The 23,840-nt window shown below is 37.6% G+C and overlaps 1 protein-coding gene across 5 annotated transcripts in view; it reads left to right on the forward strand.

The window, feature by feature from the left end:
• Positions 1 to 1,275: 1,275 nt before the first annotated feature.
• Positions 1,276 to 23,840, forward strand: part of LOC110836651 (transmembrane protein 72) — a 69,005-nt gene continuing 46,440 nt past the window's right edge. The window contains exon 1 of one of the 5 annotated variants that reach the window (XM_087358467.1): positions 1,276 to 1,537. In XM_087358467.1, the coding sequence (XP_087214593.1) occupies positions 1,450 to 1,537 (88 nt within the window). In that variant the 5' untranslated portion in view covers positions 1,276 to 1,449. The remainder of the gene's footprint in view (positions 1,538 to 23,840) is intronic. The other 4 variants (XM_087358468.1, XM_087358465.1, XM_022078076.2 and 1 more) reach the window with 4 other exon arrangements.

The following is a 23,840-nucleotide window of genomic DNA, read 5'->3' on the forward strand; positions in this document are numbered from 1 at the left end:
TTTAGTGTGTTCGTTGTTTCATTTATTATCATCTGTGGTGTACTAGGCTGAACAGAGGCTGGCAGTATTGGTGCTTTACAGGTAAAAACTTTGTTTCCAAAGAGACCAAATAAACTAAAAGTAAAATTGAAATTAAAGTTTATTAGAGAAATGAAAAGAAAACTTAACATTGTAAAATTAATTGAGTATATTAATAAATATCTATTCAGTCACTTCAACTTGATAACATTAGTAATTTTATTTGACATTAATAATTAAATAGCACATTTACTGACAAAGACTGCTATTTTTTCATATACCCATTAAAGTACACTTTCTACTAATAAACTACAGGTTTTCCTATTTACTGAAAATGGCAAACAAAATTTTGTTGAACTTATTTCCCACTTTTTTCACATATGCATTCAAACAGTCTGTTTAGTAATGAAACAATAAATTTAAGTGGAAATAATTAGGGAATAAGTTTGTGAATTTCAGAATGTAATGTCTTATCTCCTTGGAAGAATTCTGCAAGAGTGTGATCAGTTCCAGGAAATTTGTTTTAACTTTTCAGTAGCATTTTCAAGTAGGTTGGTAGTCTTTCTTAATGCTAATCTCCAGTATTTTTTGCTTTTACTGTTTAAACTCATCAGTTTTGTGTTCTAGATATTCTCTCCTTTTTCCCAGCAAAGGTTCTACTACCGTGCAATATCGATATGAGAAGAATTTATAAAATTTTAAATGCTTGTTCCAAAAACACATGAATGTCAGTACTCAGTTCCATTACATTGCATGCACAAATAGAACTGTAGTTCAAAAATCGGTTCAGTGTATTCAAAACAAAAGTTAAGTTGCATAATTAGTTTTTTTATCTGAAATGCTAACATATTTTGTAGTAAATTATAATATGTGTGAGTTAGATTGTAAAAATAACGAAATAATTTCATTATTCATATAATTAAGTAAGTTCTGTACTGCATATAATTATTCAAGACTTAAATATTATGACAGGTAACTGGTGACAAAACATAAAAAATAGAGGGTTGCCGAAGTAAAGGGGCAGACTCTACTTGAAAGAAGTAACCTGTATAATAAGACTTAAATTATTCAGCTACAAGATTTTCTTCAGGAGGCCACATTTATGTGGTAACATTTGGAATATATGTACTGATTAAAATTTTAGTTCAACATTTACACGAAATGTATTCAGTACTTACAACCTCAGTTCATAGATGTCTCTTGTTAGAATACTTCTCCTGCCATCTTATGGCAGCTTCGCATATTATGTAAAACACATTTCTGTTGGCCGTGCTAAATTTTGAGCCTTCGCGGTAGTGAAAATGGGCGGGTGCTGGTTCAGTTCACATTTTACCGCAGTGGTGCGAGGCCATGTTGCGATAGCCAGGTTAAAAAAATAGCACAAGGTTAATGATGGACATTCATTTTTACTGAGTGCGTGTGATAGAGGACATGTCGACCTATCAATATACGAAATGTGCGTGCTTTTGGGAGTACCTGGTTCCTTTCACCAGATTTTGGGGAGTCTTCACATCAGTTAGTAAGTACTAAATTGTTCATTTACACTGCATGCGTATGCTGTTCGCCAGTCATGGAATGTCGACTGTCATCCAATGCTTGCTGTAGCAGTAAGCTACACGTGTTTGTCATATAGACACATAATGCAGTGTTGCTCTCCAAAGTCCGCTCAGATTAATTACAGATCAATTTCGATATCTGAATTTTTCCTTGCGTTTTGGCGACCAATCCCGTTCATTAACAATGTTGTCTTCATTCTACCGCAGAGAGTGCAGCGGCATGTAATACGGAACGAGTTGCTTCTAGCATGAGATCACGCGTAAAACAATAGAACAGGGGTCGCAATCTGTATTCATTGGTCGAATACGGCTACAATCATAGGAATACGAAGCTACCTAATGTCATACAGATTTCTGCAGTCTGAGATCACATGTGGAAAAGTAATTGGTTTCAGAAATCGTATTAAAAACAGCATTTGTGGTGATAAGTTGCGTTAATTAAGTTGGAATGGTTTTGTGTCACGTAACTCCACTGTCGTAACCCCAAATGTTGGTGTGTGATTATAATTGTGGTGGGACCGAATGGTAGTTTTTTTATTCATTGGAACGTCAGTTACCTACAATAAAGAGATTTTCAATCACAAAGAGCAATTACTACAGACTAAAGGCTTTATCAAAGATGCAGGTTTACGTGTTTGTTACAGAGCCGGCAGACAAAATTTAAACCACCGTGGATTATGGTAATGGTCATATAAAATGAGTCTTTTGAGTGTAATTGAAGGTATAAAAACTGTCTTAATCTTACGGTATTTACTGTCAATCACAACAGTGTAAAGATGGTACGAAGATACAGTGTTTTTCTCTAGAAGGAGGTTGCCTACTGATTTATGGTGGTGCGATTAAACAAGACGGGTATTATTCCAGTTTTAATAGGGATTTTGTTAACATCTTGACGTGACTTCAGATGTAAGTAACTCTTCCGTCCGGCACACAATTGTTTATTTAATTATGTTAACGTATTTTAAAAATAGTGAAGTATCTTACTGTGCATCATACTTTTATTTTTATCAGGCGCGATATATTTTCTCCTCTCCATCATATTTCCCATGCTTTTGGTAGTTCAGGGTCATTTGTGAATTTCATAACATGCTGTATTTTACCGCGAAAGTCTGCTGGCACCGCGTCTTACCTTCTGCTTGATGACGTCTCCATTTCATCTATCCGTGACTGCTTTACAGGATAGGCTGTACACTGCTGCCCTCCTTGGACGATGTGACAAGTGATCCATTTAACTCTTACGTATACTATATGTATCAGTAACTTTACTGATTGATAAATCAATTGGTACGTATAGTTACCATAAATACACTCTGTGGGGAAAAAAGACAAGTTTTTTTCTGTTTGTTGCCCATAGAGTGTATTTATGGGTTTATATTTTTCAGAATAAACGATGATTATTTTCTCAAAAAGCATTGACCAGTTGACGCGTTGTTTTATTTGTAGTACTGACTGAATAATTAAATATTATTAAGAAGAGCTTCGGCTTCAGAGGGTTACCAATTAATATGATTAAGTACAGAAACTAAGAATAGCTCAGTCAGTATAGTGACTAGCTACGGGCTGGACGACTGGGGTTCGATCCCCGACGGGGGCAGAGGATTTTTCCTCTAGCCTCTGGGGCCCACCCAGCCTCCTCTACAATGGGTACCGGGATCCTTTCCCGGGGGTAAAGCCGGCCGGGGCGTGATGCTGACCACTCACCCCCATCTAGTGCCGAGGTCAAGGAAGAGAGGAGCTATACCTCCACTCACCCCAAACGCCTACATGGCGTATAGTGGGACAAACTTTACTTTTTTTACAGAAACCTAAAATTCAGCAGACGGTGCGTGGTTTCGGAGAATTACGAAGGAATATTGGAATAATATTTACTTATGACTTAAGATTTTAATCATTCCTATCTATGAAGTTTTAATAATTACGAAAATATACTTACTGTAATTAAATATTATCATCATTTTTATATTGCCATCATCGTTGTAACTTTGGGACACACAAGTCGAATTTCAGAGTACTGAAAGATAAATTGCAGGACTATGTATTAGGTTCTCAGTGATTTAAGGACGTCTTGGAGTGTTTTATGTATTCAGTTGTTTTACTGGAGTCTTGTAATGATCTCAGTTACTAACAGTTACAATTATGGGCTGGATTAGAATTATATTTTAACCCCATACTTTATCTCTAGTATGGGCTGTATAGATCCTATGGTAAAAGTGATGGGTGTTACATCAGGTAATTAGATTGAGGGCTGGTATATTGTTTGCCACCACACTTCTAAATTTTGACGTAAATACGTCTATAAGGAAGGGTCATTGGGCAAAAATGTGTTACGAAAAAGGGAAACGAGAAAGTGTAACTTCATTGTTATGTTACCTAGGAAACCTCATCTGTTTACTCAGCATTGTTGTTACGTATAAAACATTACATTACCTTACCTTACCTTACATTACATTACATTACATTACTTTACTGTACATTACATTCATCTACCACAGACCCATCTTAAGCGTAACTAATTCAAGTTAAATAAGCAAAGTCTTAATCAAACTTTACTCAATTGTAAAGCATGTATAAAGGAAATATTTAGAATAAAGCCAATATATAAACTTCCTTTCCGTATAGACGTGTTTACGTCAAATTCTCCGGAACCGTGGTTCCACGGTCACTTTTTATTTTAGTTATTGTTATGATGATTGCTGTTAGACATTCAGAGCCGGCTCTCTTAAGTATTTTTAAAACAAAATTATCCATTTTTGGGTCGGAGAAATGAATTTGGCGTCCTCTGCCCTGGCATATGAAACACGTGTGTGTTATAATGGGTTGATACGTATCTTGTCATTTATAAGAATTCTTCATGTTATTAGTGTACAGAGGAGTCTGTGTTGATTGAAAAGGGCTGGCTCATTGATGAAACTTGAAAGTAGCTCGTTTCCTAGTATTTTATTGCTAGTTGTAATGGATTTGAACTGGAATCACGTAGATTTTATCATACGGTGTGTATTGGAGACAATGAAGTCTCGTCCCGATTTCGGATGGTTTCTGAGGCCAAGGTCTAGATGCATTACAGGGTCACTGTGTGCTGGGTTCGTGCCTTGTTTTATCTGTCCAACCAAAGAGCTTATACGTGTATGTGAACATCTAATAAGATCAAAAAATAATTTTGTTATTTGTTCGTGTATGTTCCTCCGTCCGATTGATTCAGTAGTAGCAACTCTAACTGGTGTTATTAATTCTAATTACGAAATATAAGCTATTGCCATTTTATAACAAAAAATGTGAATATAAAATTTCTTACAAGAGTTTGCGGCACATCTGAAACCCAGTGGCGACATACCAGTTGCGGAACACTGGTGTGGAAGTCAGGCAGTGCGGAAATTAAATACCCCAACAGTCGTATCACAGTGCTAAGGTATTTTAATGTTTCATATAGTAAAGCATTTATTTTATATTACTTCAGTTTTAGTGCGTGGAATTTTGAACTTTCATCTCAACGGCTTATGAATGGTTTAAAACCAACCCACAAGAGTTTCATACGCATTTATACAGAATCTGTGAGAATTTAAAAGCGAAAAGTGGTCTTTACATTTACAAAAGGGGTGGATTTATGCATTTCTTGAGATTTTAGCCACAAGTTTAAGTGTCTCGCTCTTAGAGCTCTCCTCACGTCGTGAAATCTTTACTGTATTTCGAAGTAATAGTGACGTAGGTAACTCTTTTCCGCAATGAATCCTTCAAGAAGATTGCGGAGACGCTTATAGTTTTCGTTTGTTTCTGCTGAGGTAGTAAGTCTCTCTGTTTCTTCAGTGTGGGTGTACTTCCTCGTATTAATTAGGAGCTACTTGAGAAAAATGATGAAGGTTACATGGAGATATTCAGTCTGTGAATCATTGAATAGAAAGTCGACTTACCTCGGTGAATTCCCTCTCAGCAGGCAGGATTGACAGAAAGGAAAAGTACTGGTGTTTTTTTCCAAAAACAGAAGAAGGCGGAGTTGAGAGGATGAACGCCATGGGGGAACCACCTTATAACGTCTTACGTCATAAAACACTTGGAGAAGATTTTACTTTCACCGCTGACTACGTAATAATTGGAAGCAAGTCATATTTAAAATTGTCTTCATTGTCGCCCCAAGTTCGAACCTTGGCATCGCTTGCTATGCAGACTATCTCAGTTCTTATTAAGATGTACAGCTGGACCATGAATGGAGGCTTCTACATACAGAGACACTGACGAACAACCTGCTGTCATGAAGAATTATATCTTCTGAAATGTTTCATCGTGTAATGTGGTAGAAATTGACCGACGTTTTAGAGGTCCATATTTCAAGCATCCTGCACATAACTCACTAACCAATCTGGCTGTTCAGTTTGAATTTCAAGCAATTGAAGGTCGCCCGACTTCTGAATCATGTGATTGCTTTCCTCTGCTTGCCGCATCATGTGTATCGCTTCCCCAGAAGATGGCAACTGCATTGTCTGCCGAAACGTTTGAAAACCAACAGTCTACTCTTTTGACACTGCACTTCTGCCTGTTTCATACATTTTTCACTGTCGCTCAATCATCTACAGTTCTACAGTTTATATATGCGCTATTTAACGCCTCGGTTTCAACGGTGGATGTCATTACTCGTCGAAAAGGAAAAGGTAACTGGAAGTCTTTGACCGTCTAAGAAATCCGGCATTCGTCTAGACGGAGTCTGGAAAACGCCGAAAGTAAACTCGAACCGAATAGTTTTCTGCCTCTCGAATACAGGCCTGACTCTGTACCGCTTGAGTTAATCTGCTCGGTGTAATTTTACCGTCCATGTGTTCCTGAGGATATTCTGTAGCCAGGATAACCGGAAGTTCTGCTCACTGGCCACATGTAAGATTGCTCTACGAAGTTTCTCCGCCAGTGGCTGAAGTTTCGCAAAACTTTGCACACTTGTTAACCCACTGCAGCCTCGTTCTATCTTAGGCAGTTTTTTGTTGTGGTCACCCGCGCTTCCTTTAGAAGCGAAAGACTAATCAACGCCCTGGTGATAGACTTTATAGATCCAGTACAAAATTACTCCACTGATTTCTGTCCTCAGCCAATTCAAACGAGGATGCATTTAACAGAATATATTTCTGTGCTATTTGCTTTAATATTTATTGTCCTCTTCTGTCAGTAGGTTCCAGCTTTCAAGCAGATTCTTTCAAAATGTTTTCGTACGTCTTTCTCGTTTCACACTACCTAATATCCAGATGTGTAATTTCCTGCGCTTAACTACTCTGACGAACAATGTTATATATAATTTCTTTCTTAGGTTACGTGTTTGGTGATGGGATGTACAGAAGCAGTGGTTTAGAAAATTTCTTGTCGTGAGAAAACAAGGAAAACATCTTTTCGTAATCTAATTATGTAAATTAGCATTTTTGGTAGCTTAATTCCATACCCGCTATAAATTATAAGCTTCTCCATGTCACCCGTTGCGGGAAAAAGTTTGTGGGTCCTGGTATAATTGATCTGTGGGTAGGAATCATATGGTTGGTTTTATATGTATAGTCGTACTTCCTGGGCGGTTGCTAAAACATCTCTGGCAGTGGCGTGCTTTTTAATTAATTGGACCTACAGATGCGCGTTTGCTCTACCGATTATACTTTCAAGGTAGGGACAGAACATCCAGCTATTTTTAACAGATTGGAATATAGACCGGATCATGATTTTGTAATACATTGTGTTCCGTCGGATTATTGCTGTCTGTTTACCGAACGAAATTCTTTAACTTCTGGCACGCGTGAAATGGAAATGTTAAGTGACAAATCCGCGTGAGTAGAATGTGCGAGTCTTAATGGTTAACTGCAAGTATGTTGGACGTTCCGGAACTTTTATTTGAAGCCGGTATAAAAGAATTTTCATGCTTTCATACTTGCTTGTACGCTATTTAAATTGACGCAGATCTAGCAGAAAATATTAAAATATGTAACATTTAGCGCAGTTAATTTTTCATTGTTGTTATTCTGTAACGGGTTGCTTTGAAGAGAAGGAGATAAAGGTACAGAATTGGTACATGAAAGCAAAATAGGAGGCTGAGAAACTAGTCATTCCACGTTCAATTCAATTGAGATTTTCATACTAATATTTTTACACTTTTGCGTATGTAAGTTATTATTGTCCACGTATTTAAGGTCTAACAGGATTCAGATTGTGTCCTAGAACGGCGGTACTTAGAAAGAGAACTACTGTTGTTTCTGTTAATTACACCATAGCTGTGGAATTAGTTGAGAGTTTTAAAATTTGGCAAGTTTTGGCTTTCTGTGATCTGCTCATTGGTTCTTTGTTTAATAGCCTAAACGTTTTTTTTGCAAAATTCGTTATTCAAGTGTGGTCCTTTCACCGGATCGCGTATAAAAAGTTCGAAAACAAAAGTAGGCCGCAGGTGGTTTCGGAGCAATACTTTCGAGATAGTAGAGAATATTCATCGCCCTGATGATCGAGGCAGCACGGACCTCTGAAACATTGGTAAAATTCTACTAGACTACACGGCGCTACAATCCAGAAGACAGCCAGGCATCTTATTACTTACTGCAGTGAGAACCTCAAATCCTACAGGGAATATTCTTGATTTACTGGCTTAGACGGACAGACAGACATACAGACATGCATGCTTTGTGCACTAAGACCGAGGTGCTACTTGTCAAAGTTTGTAGAACTGAGTCCTGTTTGGGAACCGGATTTGTTTCACCCCTACCCATTACGGTAGGTGACTCAAACCTGTGGGTATATGTGACAGAACCCAGGACCCTGGGATGCGGTTTGTAAAGGAGCCCATGTAATTAACCGGAGTTGCTATGCGACGGGTAACCACTGGCGTACAATTGACTACACTTGGAATGCGAGGCGTTTCAGATATCTGCAGACAAAATTGGAATATGTACCTGTACCAGTAAAACTGGTATGTTGCTTTGTAGATTTGTTGTTTAATGGCGCTGTATCAAGTATTGCATTGCAACATATTAATAATCGGAAAGGAATCTGTCGTGTGGTCTGTTAAAATACTGCCAGACACTGGCATTAACACAAGCTCTTCTCTTTCTTCTTCTCCACAGTTTAAAATTACAGGCAAGGTGAGGGTTTATGTCGTGTTTCTTTGTTTACATACGGATGTTACACTTTGTCTTCTGTAGTAAGTTGTTTTGCTGTTAGTATCAATCGTGTGTAGTTCTTTTCGAGACATCTTTCTCTGCAGCAAAGTAGCCTATAATTTGCTTCTGATCCCCGGAATAACGTCTCTCACGTCTCTCAAGTTCTGATTATCTCAGTGTTTACCTCTGTAACTCACATAGGGGAAATGAGAAATGTGCACATTTTGGTCGAAAGCCGGAAGGAAATAAACCCCTGGAAAGACTTGCACGTAGTTTGGGTATAATATTAAAATTGATTTTTGGGGAATATGATGGAAGGGTGTGTACGGGTTTTTGAGAACACGATAATAAACCTACCGGTCCCTTAAAAGGTGGAGATTTATTGGTTAGCTGAGCCTGCTGTTAGTTTCTTAAGAAGGACTTTAATCCATGGAGTTGGTTTGTTTTTTTCTTGTAATAACAAAATCGAGCTTATTTTGTTTTTATATAGTGCCACCATTGTCATTAACGTCAGCGGCTTCTAGCTGCTGTCTGGAGCCATTTCCTGCAGGCTTATCCCGTTGAAATCTGTTGAAAGCGTAATTAAATAAAGCAACGAAAGACATACAAAGTTACGTCTTTGTGACCATTCTATTTGCACTTAAGGATTTCAGGAAAAAAGTATGTGGGATAAAGAAAAGGCTAGGGACACTTATATATCGGAAGCAACATTCTGTGGATGATTAACGTTATGACCCGGTTGCAGAATGATTCATTTTTGTTGAGCCTAGAGGATACAAAAATAATAACTGAGATTAAAAGAGAATTTCTGTTATTCCACTGCAGGGTGTGATTTATTTATAATTGCCAGGCAACCAGTGGGCCGTTGAGGCATCAAAATACATTGTGGATTATAATTTGATATTTTTCATTAATTAAGTTTATGACAGAGAATAACAGAAGTTTGTAGTTGGTACCGGAATTGAAATTAACTATTTACTTGCACTAGTCTTTGAGCCATATAATGTTAATAGCGTTGAATAGTAACAATTTGTTAACCATAGGTCATGTAGTGTATATAAGGGTCACGTGTTAGCTTTTTGAATCTGATAGTAATACGTATATAATGTTTTGTTAAACTCTTCACTGCTTTTTCAACAAAATCAACTAGGGTTTCGTAAATTCAAGCTACTGTTTCCCTGCATTAAAAGTGAACACGGACAACATTTTCTCCAACCACTCATTACGATACTTCTCCCTCGGAGATTGTACGGACTGTCTGTCCCTAGAGGTTACTGTTAGCCTTAGTTTGACCACACATTTACGCAGTTGAGGCTGTTTTGGAGAAACAGTGACAATTTGAAATGCAGAGAACTCCCGGGTGATTCCAGATAGAAAATTAAATAACTCCAGTGAAGTCTTTTTAAGTGCTCAGCTTTGTAACTACTGAGTTATAGTCGATCGTTTCAGAGACACTTACGTCTACAGTGGTAATGGGGGCAGATACAGTCTCCAAAATTGAATTGAAACTCTATTCTTACCGGCTGACCGCCCCATTGCATTCAGTTACCATGAATAATTCAGATCTTATCTAATGAAGTAACTCATATGCGATCTCTGAAAGGGTCGTGAAGTTTAAAAAAATATCTAGGCATTTCACACCCATTAACTCAAATGCGGCGACACAGTGTCTGTCTTAATTTATTTAATTCTTTATGTCCTGTGAGTTGTGTGGTTCTTCCCCTGCTTCGCCCGAAATTCTTCCCCTCCGATCGATGATCCTGCTTCTGTGGCCTGGAAGATGAACCGACGCCACGGCGTTGTCTGCTGTTCATTAACTCCGATATGATTGTGCATCTTCTTTTGTTTTTAGACTTCGTTCATAAATTCTCCAAACGTATGAAAATGTCGTTGACTAGGAAGGCAGTGGGCGAGCCTACACTCGAATAAATAGCAATTACCCACTTCGGAAATATGTCATTAATCCATAAAGTACCTTATTGAGTTCGGTAACTAGAGTTGAATCGGTACTTTACTTATCACGACTTTAAGGAGAGGAAAATTAATTTAGGTAATGTATCATACGTGAAAGTCGTCTTGAGATTTGCATTCATAGTTATCTGTCCGGCCGCGTCAAGGTCGCGCTAGCAATCGTTCTGCTGACTATTAAAAAAACATCGGTAGAATATACCATTAAAGTTAATTATCTCCTTGTACTTTCTTACTGTGAATTACTTCTATAAAACAGCTTGTGCTGACGTCAGCCACTGCTGATCTGTGTCACCGCACGAAATACAACGAATGAATGACAACACAAACCGCAAATAGATCTTCCGCTCGTCTATCTTATATCACTACACGTTGTGTTATAATGTCATATCGAGAGCATTATGCCAGAAGGGCATATCAGTATCGTATATTTGGCCTGGAAAGATAAAATAGTGGGATATTTGTTAAGCCACAAGTGCGTAATGCTGATACTTCTGTACACAGAGACACAGACAGTTATATTTGGGCATATGAACTAATAATGCGCATTTGTTATACCAAATAAACGTGAGAATTTAGTCTCCTGTAAATCAGTAATTTTGCTGATACGCCCTTCTAGCATGATACCCTGGGTTTGGCCTGCGCATTTTTCTGTACGACTTATGATCACAATAAAGACGTTACGTTGATAAAGGAGCAGGCCTTATGTTTTATTTAAAGCTAGGATTTAGTGGACTTCTATATCGTATTCATGAATTAGTTTGTTCTATAATTTTATAACAAGTCTATAAACGTGAACGTGCAGATGGCAGGATTTTAGTATGAGGGGTGGAATTATTACTTGAGATTATTTGGATATAGGTACCTGCTAGATGAAGGGCGGTAGCACCTAGGCTCGTAGGCTTGCCAACATTACGAATTTAAAGTAAATCTACTTCTTTCTCCTATATTTATCATCATAAATTATGTTTAATGGAACTCGGAATAAAAGACGTGTAAGGAATGGTCATGCCAAAGAGGTGATAGCAATACTAAGGCAGTAAACTGGCGTAATTTTGAGATAACTGAAGTTACAATGTAAGTCATAAGCTGTCTCAACTCATATGTGCCAAATATTTAGTGAAGAGACTGTCTATAAATATAACGCGAAACTATTTTTGTGTGAATTTCCGTGGCACCCGTGAAGGCTCCAATCTTTGTAATGCGCTTTTTCACCGAGTTGATATTTTCACGCTTGTAAAATGCTTGGTGTCGTATGTCCAATTTAATATGGCACTGTCATATGGCGTGAGGATAAAAACGCTCGTGTGACAGTCGTCTGCTCTTCTATGGATGCATGTTTTTGTGTCAAAATGTCATCCTCCGGAACTGAAGTCCTCGTTCTCGTCTCGTAGTTTTACGGACTTTGAAGCAGTTTCACACTAGAGAAGCTACGTAGTACTCCACATTGTTCTGATTGTTTTTATTATTTGCTGTTGTCAACATATACATATTTCGGCTGATTCACAACAGCTCAAATATGGACTTCAGTTAGTGTGTCACAGATAATAGCTACAAACTGTCCCGAGGAACGAAACAAGGATATTACATAAACTGTCTTGTATCCGTTACGTGAAACATAGCCTATACGTAAGTGTGATTTTATATGAAAGTTGACGCGTCGACCTTAAAATTAAGTGTTAATTCAAACAGTTGTGACCATAATCGTGATGCCACAAACATTAAGAGTTGATATGACGTCGTTATACAATCTACGAATGAAGAAGCTGAACTGTAATCAGCTCAGAAAGAAGAGGCTTAAGGCGGTGTCTGGCTGTTATAATACAACGAGAATAACTATAAGAAACTTTATCAATGTTAGAAGTACTGAAGTTTTGGACTAAATGGGTGGTAAGAAAATTTGGTTTGTACGAAATGTACACTTAATTAATAGCTTCTTATTGGGGATACTGGGAATGACCCGTTCTTCAAGTGCCTGAGCACTGCGGGTCCCAACTTTTTCGTTGGCTTTATCTATAGACATTCGGTAGGACTCCTTGGACGAGGGATCGGCCCGTCGCAAGGCCAAATAGCTTCATGCCAGTGGTTAATACACCAGACCAACTAAGCGTATGATATAGACATGTCTTACAAATTTTGCATTTTTCGAATATTGTAAAGTAAGATATGGTTACGAAGAGAATTTCGGTAGTTATATCGGTGCCAGTGGTTGATAAAAAGCTGTACATTTTATACTAAAAGTGTCACAGACATGAAAAGATTTTTAAAGATTGAGTGATTCTTTATATTCTAATTTGAATGAAAATGGGCATCACATGTCCTTTCCAGAACATCATCTTCGATATGTAAATTACGTTTTAAGCGTTTGATGTGCATAATAGACCCACTGTTAATGACTGGAAAGTTTAGTACTGGCAAAGCGTGTTAGTGGGGTGAGTCCGGGCATTGAGAGTTACTGGTAATTTTAATAACTCTTATTTGCCTTAGTCCACTTTAATCCGTAGTACCTTCTCGTCCTACTGTTTTTCCTTTCCAGTATATCCCCTAGGAGTGGGAAATACTTTTTTCAGGAAATTTAATTATTGTAATATACGAACGTTAATTTTCATGTTGACTCGTTTGGAACACTTTCTTACAACTCCATCATAAGTTTAGACAGAGTCATTACAAATTCAGATGGAAATTACGTAGGCAGCGTAAGTGATTAACTGTAACTAATTGATTATTATGTTATGACCCGAAGACTGAAGAACACTTAACATAAAGCCTTATAATCAACCCTAACGAGAGCCAGTTCAATCCAATTCATATTACCAAAAGCTATTTGTCAAATGCTCTTGTTAATGACCTCCAGGGCAGATGGCATACAGGCAACGTTTTTGGATCAAAATGCCCTCGGAAAAAGTCGCTGATGTGCGGATACACAGACAAGAAACTCAGTAAATCCTTTTCGAATTATTGTGGAGTGTAAGCATTTTAAGAACTTTTCTTGAGATTTTAGGTTCTCATGGATGCGAGTAAAAAAATAATGACTCTATTAGGTTTAGACGACGCGACGTTGCGTCGTTTAGTCTGGTACAGGCAGCAAGGACCACTGAAACGACGGCAAACTTCTACCAGACTGCACGGCAGAAAGTGCCTGAAGACAGCCGTAATTATTGTCGTGTCTTTTCGCATTTATAAGAAAGCTTAGGATTTCTCTTTATTCACGTTAGGATGCTGATGACTGTAAAGAAAAGGCAATGGAGTTGCTTCCAGTGGCATTTTAATAATGGAAACAGAAGTTATTGCTATGATACAGACGCACATTTACAGAAGTGTGATGATGCCACAAGTATTCACTTACTAAGTTCCGGAAGTGAAGCTGGCTGGCCACTTAAATATGTTTCATAAAGTGCAATTTGCTTTCGTTTGACTTCTCGCTGAAGTCACAAAAAACTTGAGCCTGTTTTCCCAACGTACCTTAACCGCGTAAAGTCACACACTCGTAAAATAATTACAGAACGGAATTCCAAATGCAACTATTGCAAATAGTTCCCTTGATGAACGTTTCCGTGTCTTGGAATTCCAAGCGACTCGGACGTGTTTCAGTCGTTCTTCACGCCAACCACTTTGCGTCCTGCATCTAATACCAAGGTTAGAACGTAGCTGTTTTCTGCTAACAAAAACGAAAGGCAGGTTAAATCAAAGGGGTTCAGGTCGGCGGGACATAGTGAAAACAAATTATAGTCAAATAGAAATTCTCATATATAACATTTTACGGTATTAACATACTAGAAGTGATAGTTTACTCAAAGATCTCATTATATGTCTTAAGTACTCTAAAAAAAGTTTCAAGTAAGTCATAATGATTTAACAGAAAGGGCTGTTACTTTATTCCATGTACGTACCAGTTTCTTCATACAAGGAACCATTTAAAAATAAGTTGTGATGAATTTGCTTTCTTGATTTTGTTTACAAACATGTACACGCAATATAGAATTAGGAGTTGTGCTATCGTAAAGAAAACTTCATTGTACTGCATATACTTTTAAAAACGTTCATAGTAAACAATGCCTGAGACTCTGTGTATTCCATTGTAAAGTACATATATACGCTGTTGTTGTGTTGCAAAGCCGATATGTTTATGTGGGGATAATTTTGGCAGACGGACGCAGACGGGTAAGAAACAGGCTATAAAATGTGTATCAGATAGGTTATGTAAGAAAAGAGAAGCAGCGTTGTAATGTGTGTGATTACTAGAAAATAAATAAAAATGATTGGCTCGCGCTCAGATTCTAACACAACCTCTGAGCATGTGCATATGCGGGACGGTCTGGAATTTAAGTAATTACATTTAGAAGCTCCCATTTTACCAGAAGTTAGAATTTTTATAAAATTATACATATTTATGTTTTCGAACATTTATAAGAATATGATTAGTTAAGGAACGGGAGGCCTATAGCGTGTTGTAATTTATTTCCCCTGTTACTTTAAAATTTTTACATAGTTTTAAAAATATAGAGCCTGATATGTTCTCTTATAAAACAATTCAGAACACTTCTTTTTGGCGATGCAGTTCTACTAGAGCCTTGACCTACTCAGCATCCACCACCCCCTCTTAAAGCACCTATTTCCAACGCTTAGCGACGTCATATTTCGCAATATCATCCAACCGTCTTCGTTCAGATTTTCTGGCGACCCCACAACTTTCAGGCTATTAAATATTTGCGTATAGTTCACTCCACATTTGTTGAATACAAAAAACTCTACCTGCTTATCGCTTCACTGTCATTTTGAAAGAAGTACAGGTCTGGGTTATGGTCTTCTGGGTTTGACGCCGTGTAGTCTTGCAGCTAGTTACCAACATTATGGAGTAACATACCGCCTTCAGCTTCGGGATACTCTGCACTATTCAATTTTAGAGTATCCTGAGGATTGAAGTCGCAGATTCCTCCAAATCTTGGTGTCAACATGCCAAGACAACACTGCATTCTAACTCAGAAGATCAAAATGCTTGTTTTTATTGCGATTAAATTTTCAAATGTCACTAATAACGGTATATATGAACTCAACTATTTTTACGCCGTGGCGATGAGGCAACGTCTCCGACTTAGAAGTAAGGCGGATAGTTTAATTGAAGTGTGCAGGCGCTCTGTTTCTGTGTGACTGTACCACACGCAGAAATGTTTGTATAATCGACTTTTTTAGAAACTCTGAAAGTTTCACTTTTTTGTTATGAATCATATGCAGTTAGAAAAAGAAGAAACTGTTCCCGACTTCAAATGAGAAAGTTTTAAATACTGTTTTAAAAGTGTAAGAAAAACTGTCCCATCTTTCTTATCCTACTGTGTGGACGAAAATATTATCTGAAGTGTGCAAGAAGGGCATAATGGAAGTTCTTATTCTTGTTCCTAGCTACACTCGAGTTGCTGTGATGGAAGGTCTTCACAAACATCACTCGGCATCATACTACATAATCTAAATTTGTTTAGCCAAAGGAATTTCGCGTAATGAACACAGATACACGGTTTATAACCTCCACTGACCTCTTAGCCACGAAGTATCTTGACCTTGCTTACCAACACTCCATGTTCCTGAGCCGATAAAACCATTGCACATGCACCGTTGTTATGCTCGTTGGCGTTGATCTTGGAAAATTTATTTAAGGGCGTTCAAGTAGTATCTAATTTGATTTAGGAGTGTGGGGGGTTGGACGAGATGAGAAGGAGGCGTTAAAAAAGTGGAGAATCCCTCAAGGAAATCCTTGTCTCACAGAATGTTCCTGGATGTACACAATGTATACAATATCGCTGTTCCTGCTCGTGTTTATTTTCAAGTGGTTCCGCATTCCTTGCGTTAGTAACAAGGAACTCGACATTTCTTTACATGTCAGAGTTAGAAGCTCGCAATTGGAGCCTGGTGTTTCGCAATAAATTATTGTTCCCATTATCATAGGCTGTTTTGCAATTTTTTATACAGCCAAAAACTTTAATGGAACATTAAAAAGTAACTAAGTATTTGCTTATGTTATTTTGGCTGCATGTAGTCTTGTCGGTAGATGTAGAGTCTACACGGGCTAAAACATCATCCTCAACTCTATCAAAACCTCGAATCTTGCAACTAAATACTTTTTTGCAGTATTACCATAATAAAAGAGAATGATAATACAACAATTTCTAATGTATGTTTTAGAAATGCAGCAGGATGTAAGTAATTGTGAACTATAATCAGAAATGATTTATTTTTACAGAATTAGAATAAACCATGAACATATTTGATATCATTCATATTAAAATATTTTATGTTCTTCATTAAAACTGAAATACAGAGGTCAGCAACTTTCACGACACCTGTTGTGAAGCTCTGGAAGAAAACGAAAAGTTTGTGGGTATTTTATTTCTGTTTTCAAAAATCAGTACAAACTAGCAGCGGTCTGAAGCATTCCAGAGCGTGCATCTAACAAGAGGTATTGACTGTTCAAACTAATTTACAAGCTGTCGCAGTATGTTGTGCGTCTTGTATAATTAACGGTGTTTGATCTGCTAAAAAACTGCTTGCAGTATAAATTATTACCTAGTTAAATCAGCAGGGTCATATTTACTGCAAAGACTGCCCTGTCTGTTATTCTGGGTTATTTATTTGATATGTCTTCGTTGTCGAACGTTGTACTGTATAACATACACTACTTTCAGGGGTCAATAAAATTCATATACAATTAGAGTCACTGGGAACGATGGATCTTTTACGTTTTGGATAATATGCTTATAGTACATAAACTTTTATATTATAATGTCGTGACTCAGGTTTGAAACCGAGGTGTTTTAATGAAGCTAAGTAAATGCGATTACTTTTTATCATATGCCTTTAATATATGTCGCCAATCTTCAAGGATAGTTCTGAATTTCTGTTTTCTGCCGCGTAGTTTAAAATTATAAGTCAGTGTCCTTCAGTTGTTTACACTCTATCGAAGTAACACATTGGGTGGTTAATTAGAACCTTCCGCGATTAATAATATATAGGTTGCTGTGTGAATACAAGAAGCAATACGCTCACAATCACAAAGCGTCTTTAGGACTTTGAGTATACTTAAAGAGTGATTTCAGGTTTTAACACCTTCCCCCTTTGCGGATTGCTAAGTAGCTTATAGTTACGTAGACTTTTTATCTTCTGCACTGCGTGGGATAGAATATGCAGAGTAAAATAAGTTTCTGAAGAATTTTCCGGGCCCCTTAAAGTAAAGGTTGCAAAGAAAAGCATGGAAAAATAAGGTATGGCTCAATAAAGATATGTTTTGGACTTAATTTTTTAGGTGAAGGCTTATCAGACCTAACAACCCTGATATGGAGTCACAGATTTTTTACAAAATGTGCTGTTATAGGCTGTTAATTTTAAAATATGAATTTTGATTCAGAACATACGGGATTTACTGCTGTTTATATGAGCGCCCAATTACATTTATCAGTAAATACTGAAGTATGAGATATTATTCTTTCACAATGTAGATTGTGGTATGTAAGTTGATAGATGTGATGCGTTCCTCCAAAAAGTTGGTAGTCACTTACAAGACTACACTGCTTCAGACAAATCTGAGTTAAAACTGATTATTGTACGGGATATTTTATTTTTATTAAATGTATAGAATAGAAACGTTTTCAAATTACCGATACAGATTTAAACGAGGTACGTGTTTTGTACAACATGTGGTTGTATGATGAACTGTTTTTTTCGGATTTTCCGGAATTCTATATAAGGGAACAGAATTTTGGTGGACGCAGTTATTCTTCTTCATATGACGACCTGTTTATCTTAATGACCCGCCTTGAAACGTATCGCCTAATCCGGTTTTTGTATGTAGCTAGCGAATGGAACAAAAAGCTTACTTACGTGACACGTAACGATAAATCACATGCAGATTCGAGTAGGGCCTTGCCGTAACCCTATCTCTCTGAAATTTTATTAGCTGAATCGTCATTTCTCGAAATCGGAGGTGCGTGCTTGGTGTTTGCGCCACACTCTTCTGATCTAAGATTATAGTTTCCCCCAGGACACGCCTGTGCATTAGGCAGACCGAAAGTCATACATCATACGTCATGTATGTGTATAGTCATCCCTCACAATAAAACTATATAATACATGTAATACTTATTAAAAACAAAATGTATTTTGGAAATAGCTGCTGCAGTATGTACCTCAGGTTTGCCTCGGGTACATAGAAGTAAATACCCTATAAAGTGGTGAATAGATGGAATAAATAATAATAAGTAACCAACAAACTGCCACATTTTTTATTCTGTATCTTATGTTTATCACGATAACGATAAAGAGGTGGGATAATAACACCGCATTTTATCGAGTTTAAGACGTTATCGATTATAAGACGCTTCTTTGATTAGCATTAGATTTGCTGGAACAAGAGACGTATCGATTCTTAGAAGCTATCAAATGTAAGACGGACGTCGATTTAAGAAAATTTAAATTGTGAAAAAAGTGCGTCTTAAAATCAAGGAAATACGGCAGTAAAAGTTAGGATTGTGTCCAACAACAAAGGATTTGGATTGTTATCTGACGAGCCATGTACCAGACACTGGCAAACTTAGTTCTGAAGCAACTGCAGTGAAGTGAACGTATATTCAGGGAAATTTGATTGAGCTGAGATATTATTGTCGGATGAGAATTAAGATCCAGAGTTTAGAACGATCTCGCTGTTCTGCATTGCTGTTATTTTGTGTACAAAATTGGAACTCTGCCCAACGGCGAAAGTATTTTTAGTTGCTTTGTGATTTTCAGGGCTGTAGAAAACGGGGAGATGGGAAGAGTCGAAATTGTCTTTGCAATGTTAACTGTTATTTGTATCATGTTTGATAGCAATTTGAGGCGTTTTTGTGTTTTCGAATTGCGTCTTAAACTTCTTGAATTGCGAAGTTATCATTTATTTTGCCAGTATGTAATTATACATTTAAACTTTGATGATTAATCGACAAAAAGTTACATCGGATGAATAAATGGTCTGTGAATGTGCTTAATAAAATGCCATTATCATCATCAACTTCAAGGTATGAGCCCAGTGACTCGTCCCGTTCCCATTGAAATTGTTACTTGTCACTCCAACACATTCCGGATTTTCCTACATTTTTTATGCCTCTTGCAGAGAGCATTCAAAATTATTCCTTGTAATGCTAACTTCTCAAACAGTCTGTTCTTGGCACTTGTTTATAAGTTCTTCGATTCTGCATAAATACTTTTTTCAAGATTTCTGACAGGAATGTACCTACGAGAACACAAAGAAATGAGCTAGAGGCAGTAAAATAACTTTTGTAAACTAAGTGTTTGAGATGCTAACCGACATGAAATCCTAGAGAGGATACAGACATACAGGATATTCATGGTGGGCCCTTATATATCATGAATCTTAACTGTCATATTTAATAAATATTTTTCTACCAATTATTTTCGTGCACAGGTTTACACGAATGGAAATGTTCACCTAGATGGCTGTGTTCTGGGTTGTAGCGCTGTGTGGTCTGGTAGAAGTTTACCAGCATTTCAGAGGTCTTTGCTGCCTCCATCATCATGGCGAAACTTTGTTAAACTAACAGACTATAAGGCGCTACAACCCAAAAGAAACCATCTTCATACTCACACATATTGCATGTTTCCGAAGTATTATTCATGGGGTCTAACACTATTTCTTGATTCGTTTCACGATGCTTTAACAGTTACTTTACAGTGTCGAATGTGTTTGGCGTGAGTGATTTGAAAAACGTGTATGAAGTATATTTGCCTAAAGCCACTGATGAACACAACGAAAAGTCTCAGTCATACTAGCACACCACAACGGCCAGCAGAAATATTCACTGCCAGATTCTGAGAGAGAAGCGATGTTTGGTTTCTGTTATACTTCTCTGTTTCTCTAACGGCTTAAAAGAAGCCGCTGTTTGGTATCAAAAGTTGACCTTTTGAGTGAGCGTGAAGATGTTCGTACGTATAGCTTTTGATTTTAAAGACTCTCTTAAAGTTTCGATCTTTTTTATACTGCTGAAACTCTTAGTATAAAGGATTACTTAAACTGCTCTTATGCTCTGAAGGTTTAGGTGTTGTCTGCAGTAGTTTGATTGCCCTGTACGACAGCTTAATGAGTGCCGGATCATAGTACCTGAACCCTGTCTTCAGATGATCTAATCTCCTGCACATAATAACTATTGCTGATGTTCTGCATTTATCATTTCACTTGGGGTCAGTCGTTTCCCTTAGCACTTTGTCCCCACAACCTGACTGTCTCAAGAGCAGTAATGTGGTCACAATCCAGCGTAGTAACTGAAATGATGCGGGCAAAAGGGACACAATGTATCCAAGCGATATAGTACGTCATATTTTGGGAGCAGTCAAATCGATAGACTGCTCGCTGACAAGTAGGCTAGTACGGCAATACGGGAATGAAATTTGAGATTTGTGGTATGTTTTATGGGTAGGTTTATAGGTCCCTCAGATTCCTACAGATCGGCAGAAATAAACGTTTAAAAAATGGCTCTTCAATTACCTTGAAAATTTCAGAGGCCCCTATTCTCAAAACCCTCTGACTTATATTGTCGTGACCTTTACATGACTCAGAACTGTCCGTGAACTCAAACTGACATGAGTTTGGTTACGCAAACCTCGAATCTCATATTTGATTTATTATATTTAAAATAAATCAGGATACAAAATTTTTTGTAGATGTACAGAATCTGTTGCTATATTTTCAAACACCCGGTCCCTGATAGGGAGTCACTACACAAGCAAGTCACCCTTTTACGGTCTCCAAGTCATGAACTTTTAGAGCTGAGGATTTTGCCGGGTTAAGCATCCAACAGGGTTCGCTTCTCGTATTATGAGACCATGGACTTCGAAAACTGTGCTGCTTTATAGTCCTACAGCAACATTGCCCGCCAACACGCGTCTTATTTCCACGAGTTAATAGTATGAAAGACGGACAGACATTATTGTAACTTCCGACACGTCATACAACAGGATCTTTGACGGAACCAATGAGAGACTCCGTCAGCACAAATACATCTACTATTCGTCAGTTACCAGTTGGTCTTATTGACCTCTCAGTAAATACTTCCAAACGCAAATTAGAGAGCTAAAATTTTATTGTACAAAATGTGTTGAGTTGGTTCTGTGCAAAACAGAAGAAAGTCTGTTGTACCGGGATACTTTTTTAATGTCTGTGGTATGTCAGGCATACGCCACTGATTAATTAGTTGTGGGAGCGGAGGACGTGCAGAAACAGCACCACATCGTCTGTAGTTAATTTGTTAGATTCACGTCCCACTAGTTTTATCGTTATCTACTGAGAGGATGTTGCAGCGTATTCCCGAAGTTATTCTCTACGGTGTGACGAAGAGAAAAGTCCTTACAGGGAATCGCATCCCGGTCAATCAACCCGTAGTCTAGTCTCTACACTAACTGAATCACCCCTTTATAACAGGAAGTTAAAAAAAAATTAAAGTTGTCCCTGTGCGTAAGTATGACGTCATCATTGTGTAAACTTATATGATGAAATTTTTCTTAGAATTAGAGGACTTTATTGGTCAGATTTACACTGCGTACCTCCACTGGATAGGAAATTGGGTTGCCCAAAGGCTCTGTATTTAGTGGCCACTATAAATATTCTTCTGTTGCTGGGAATGGAACCCTGGTCTTCGAACCTTAGTCATTTTACTAACTGAGCTATCCTGCCTCACTCATTTATGAAATTTAGGGTTCAAAAGTAAATAAAAAATTGGCCTATAGTAGATTATTTATATAAAGATTACAGTGCCTACATTAAAATAATGTACGGCCAGGCACGTGTAAAAGAGTAAAGAGATTCCCATCGGCCGTTAAAGTTTAAAAGAAACGCTTCTTTGATCTAAATCTATACTTGTAGTGTATCTTCCTTTCCTTGTTTCTTTTTCACAGGTTTTTTCTTAAAAACTGTTAATAATCCACTGCACTTCTCGTGCATTTTTATCTGAACTTTCTTTTCAGTTCAAGATTACTCACAGTCTAGATGACGCATACTTCAAAGAACCAAATAACATTCCTTTGCGAACATCTGCTCGTGATGCTGTGACGGTAAACTGAGATTTTATATATTTTAAGCTTTAAAATTGTGGGATTTGACGCCAGGCAGTAGTTATGAATAAAAATACATATATGTGTTACAAATCTCTACAGTAGACCTAATATTATTCCAATACCATACATAAAATCTATAGCAAGACCGAATCAAAGCGTTAATGAAAATAGGCTCCATGGGTTCCGACTAGATTCACACCTATTCTCCCCACTTTCCCTTTTATCGTCTTGGGTCCCACATCTTCTGTTCCTGATTCACTTTCTCCAGTTTACCACACGCGTACTCCAGCCCGTTGCCCTAGTACAAACGCCTTGGGTGTCTAAAACTCTTGAGAATAAATTTCAGTTGCCAGCGAGGCTTTGCTTCTTCATTCCAGTCTGCGCTTACGTTGCAGGTACAGTGTCAGAGTAAAAGCTGCCGGTTTGGTTGCATTAAGAGGCAACGGACTTGCCTGATGGTTTTACGATCTTTTCAGGCAGCCGTCAGTAAATTGCATTACTCAAGGTTGCATCAGAATCGCAAGTTTCAACGAGCAGAGGATTCCAGTCGAGTGAAGACAGCTCAGAACTTGCAGCTTACCACAGCTGGCACCGTTGTGCTGTTGACTTAGCGCCGAGCGGTGATTTGGGGAGAGGGTGACGAAATTTGGTGACGGTTACTGCAGAGCGGGTTATCTCAGCGCGTAATATACGTGATTCGTTCAAATTGTTTCCTACAGAAACCTCAAAGTCAGTTTTCGATTGTAGGCTGGTTTTCGAAATGAAGAAGTTACAAAATTGTAGTTTGATTTTCAGTACCGATGTGTCATGTGTTGAGATAATTCTGTGTCGATTGTAAGTGGAAAGAAGTTTACAAGGTAAAGGTTTTTATAAAAAAAATTAAGCGCAGTGTTTAGATCGTATTTAAGGAGGATCTGTTCTTAGTACTCACTATACTGATTTTAGTTCTCAAATCTTTTATGTATATTTACAAAAGTTTAATTATATTAATGGTACTATAAAGAGAACATTCTGGAAGAAGTGAAGAAGGATACAATGTTAAAAATTTATAAGGTCATGATAGTGGCAAGTTCATTGTATGTAAGTTAGGAGTGAAACTTGGATAATGAGA

The sequence above is a fragment of the Zootermopsis nevadensis genome, unplaced genomic scaffold (assembly GCF_977971745.1).
Source record: "Zootermopsis nevadensis isolate Lab colony 2312 unplaced genomic scaffold, Znev_1.0 Znev_ptg000030l, whole genome shotgun sequence".
In the NCBI taxonomy this organism is placed as follows: Eukaryota; Metazoa; Arthropoda; class Insecta; order Blattodea; family Termopsidae; genus Zootermopsis; species Zootermopsis nevadensis.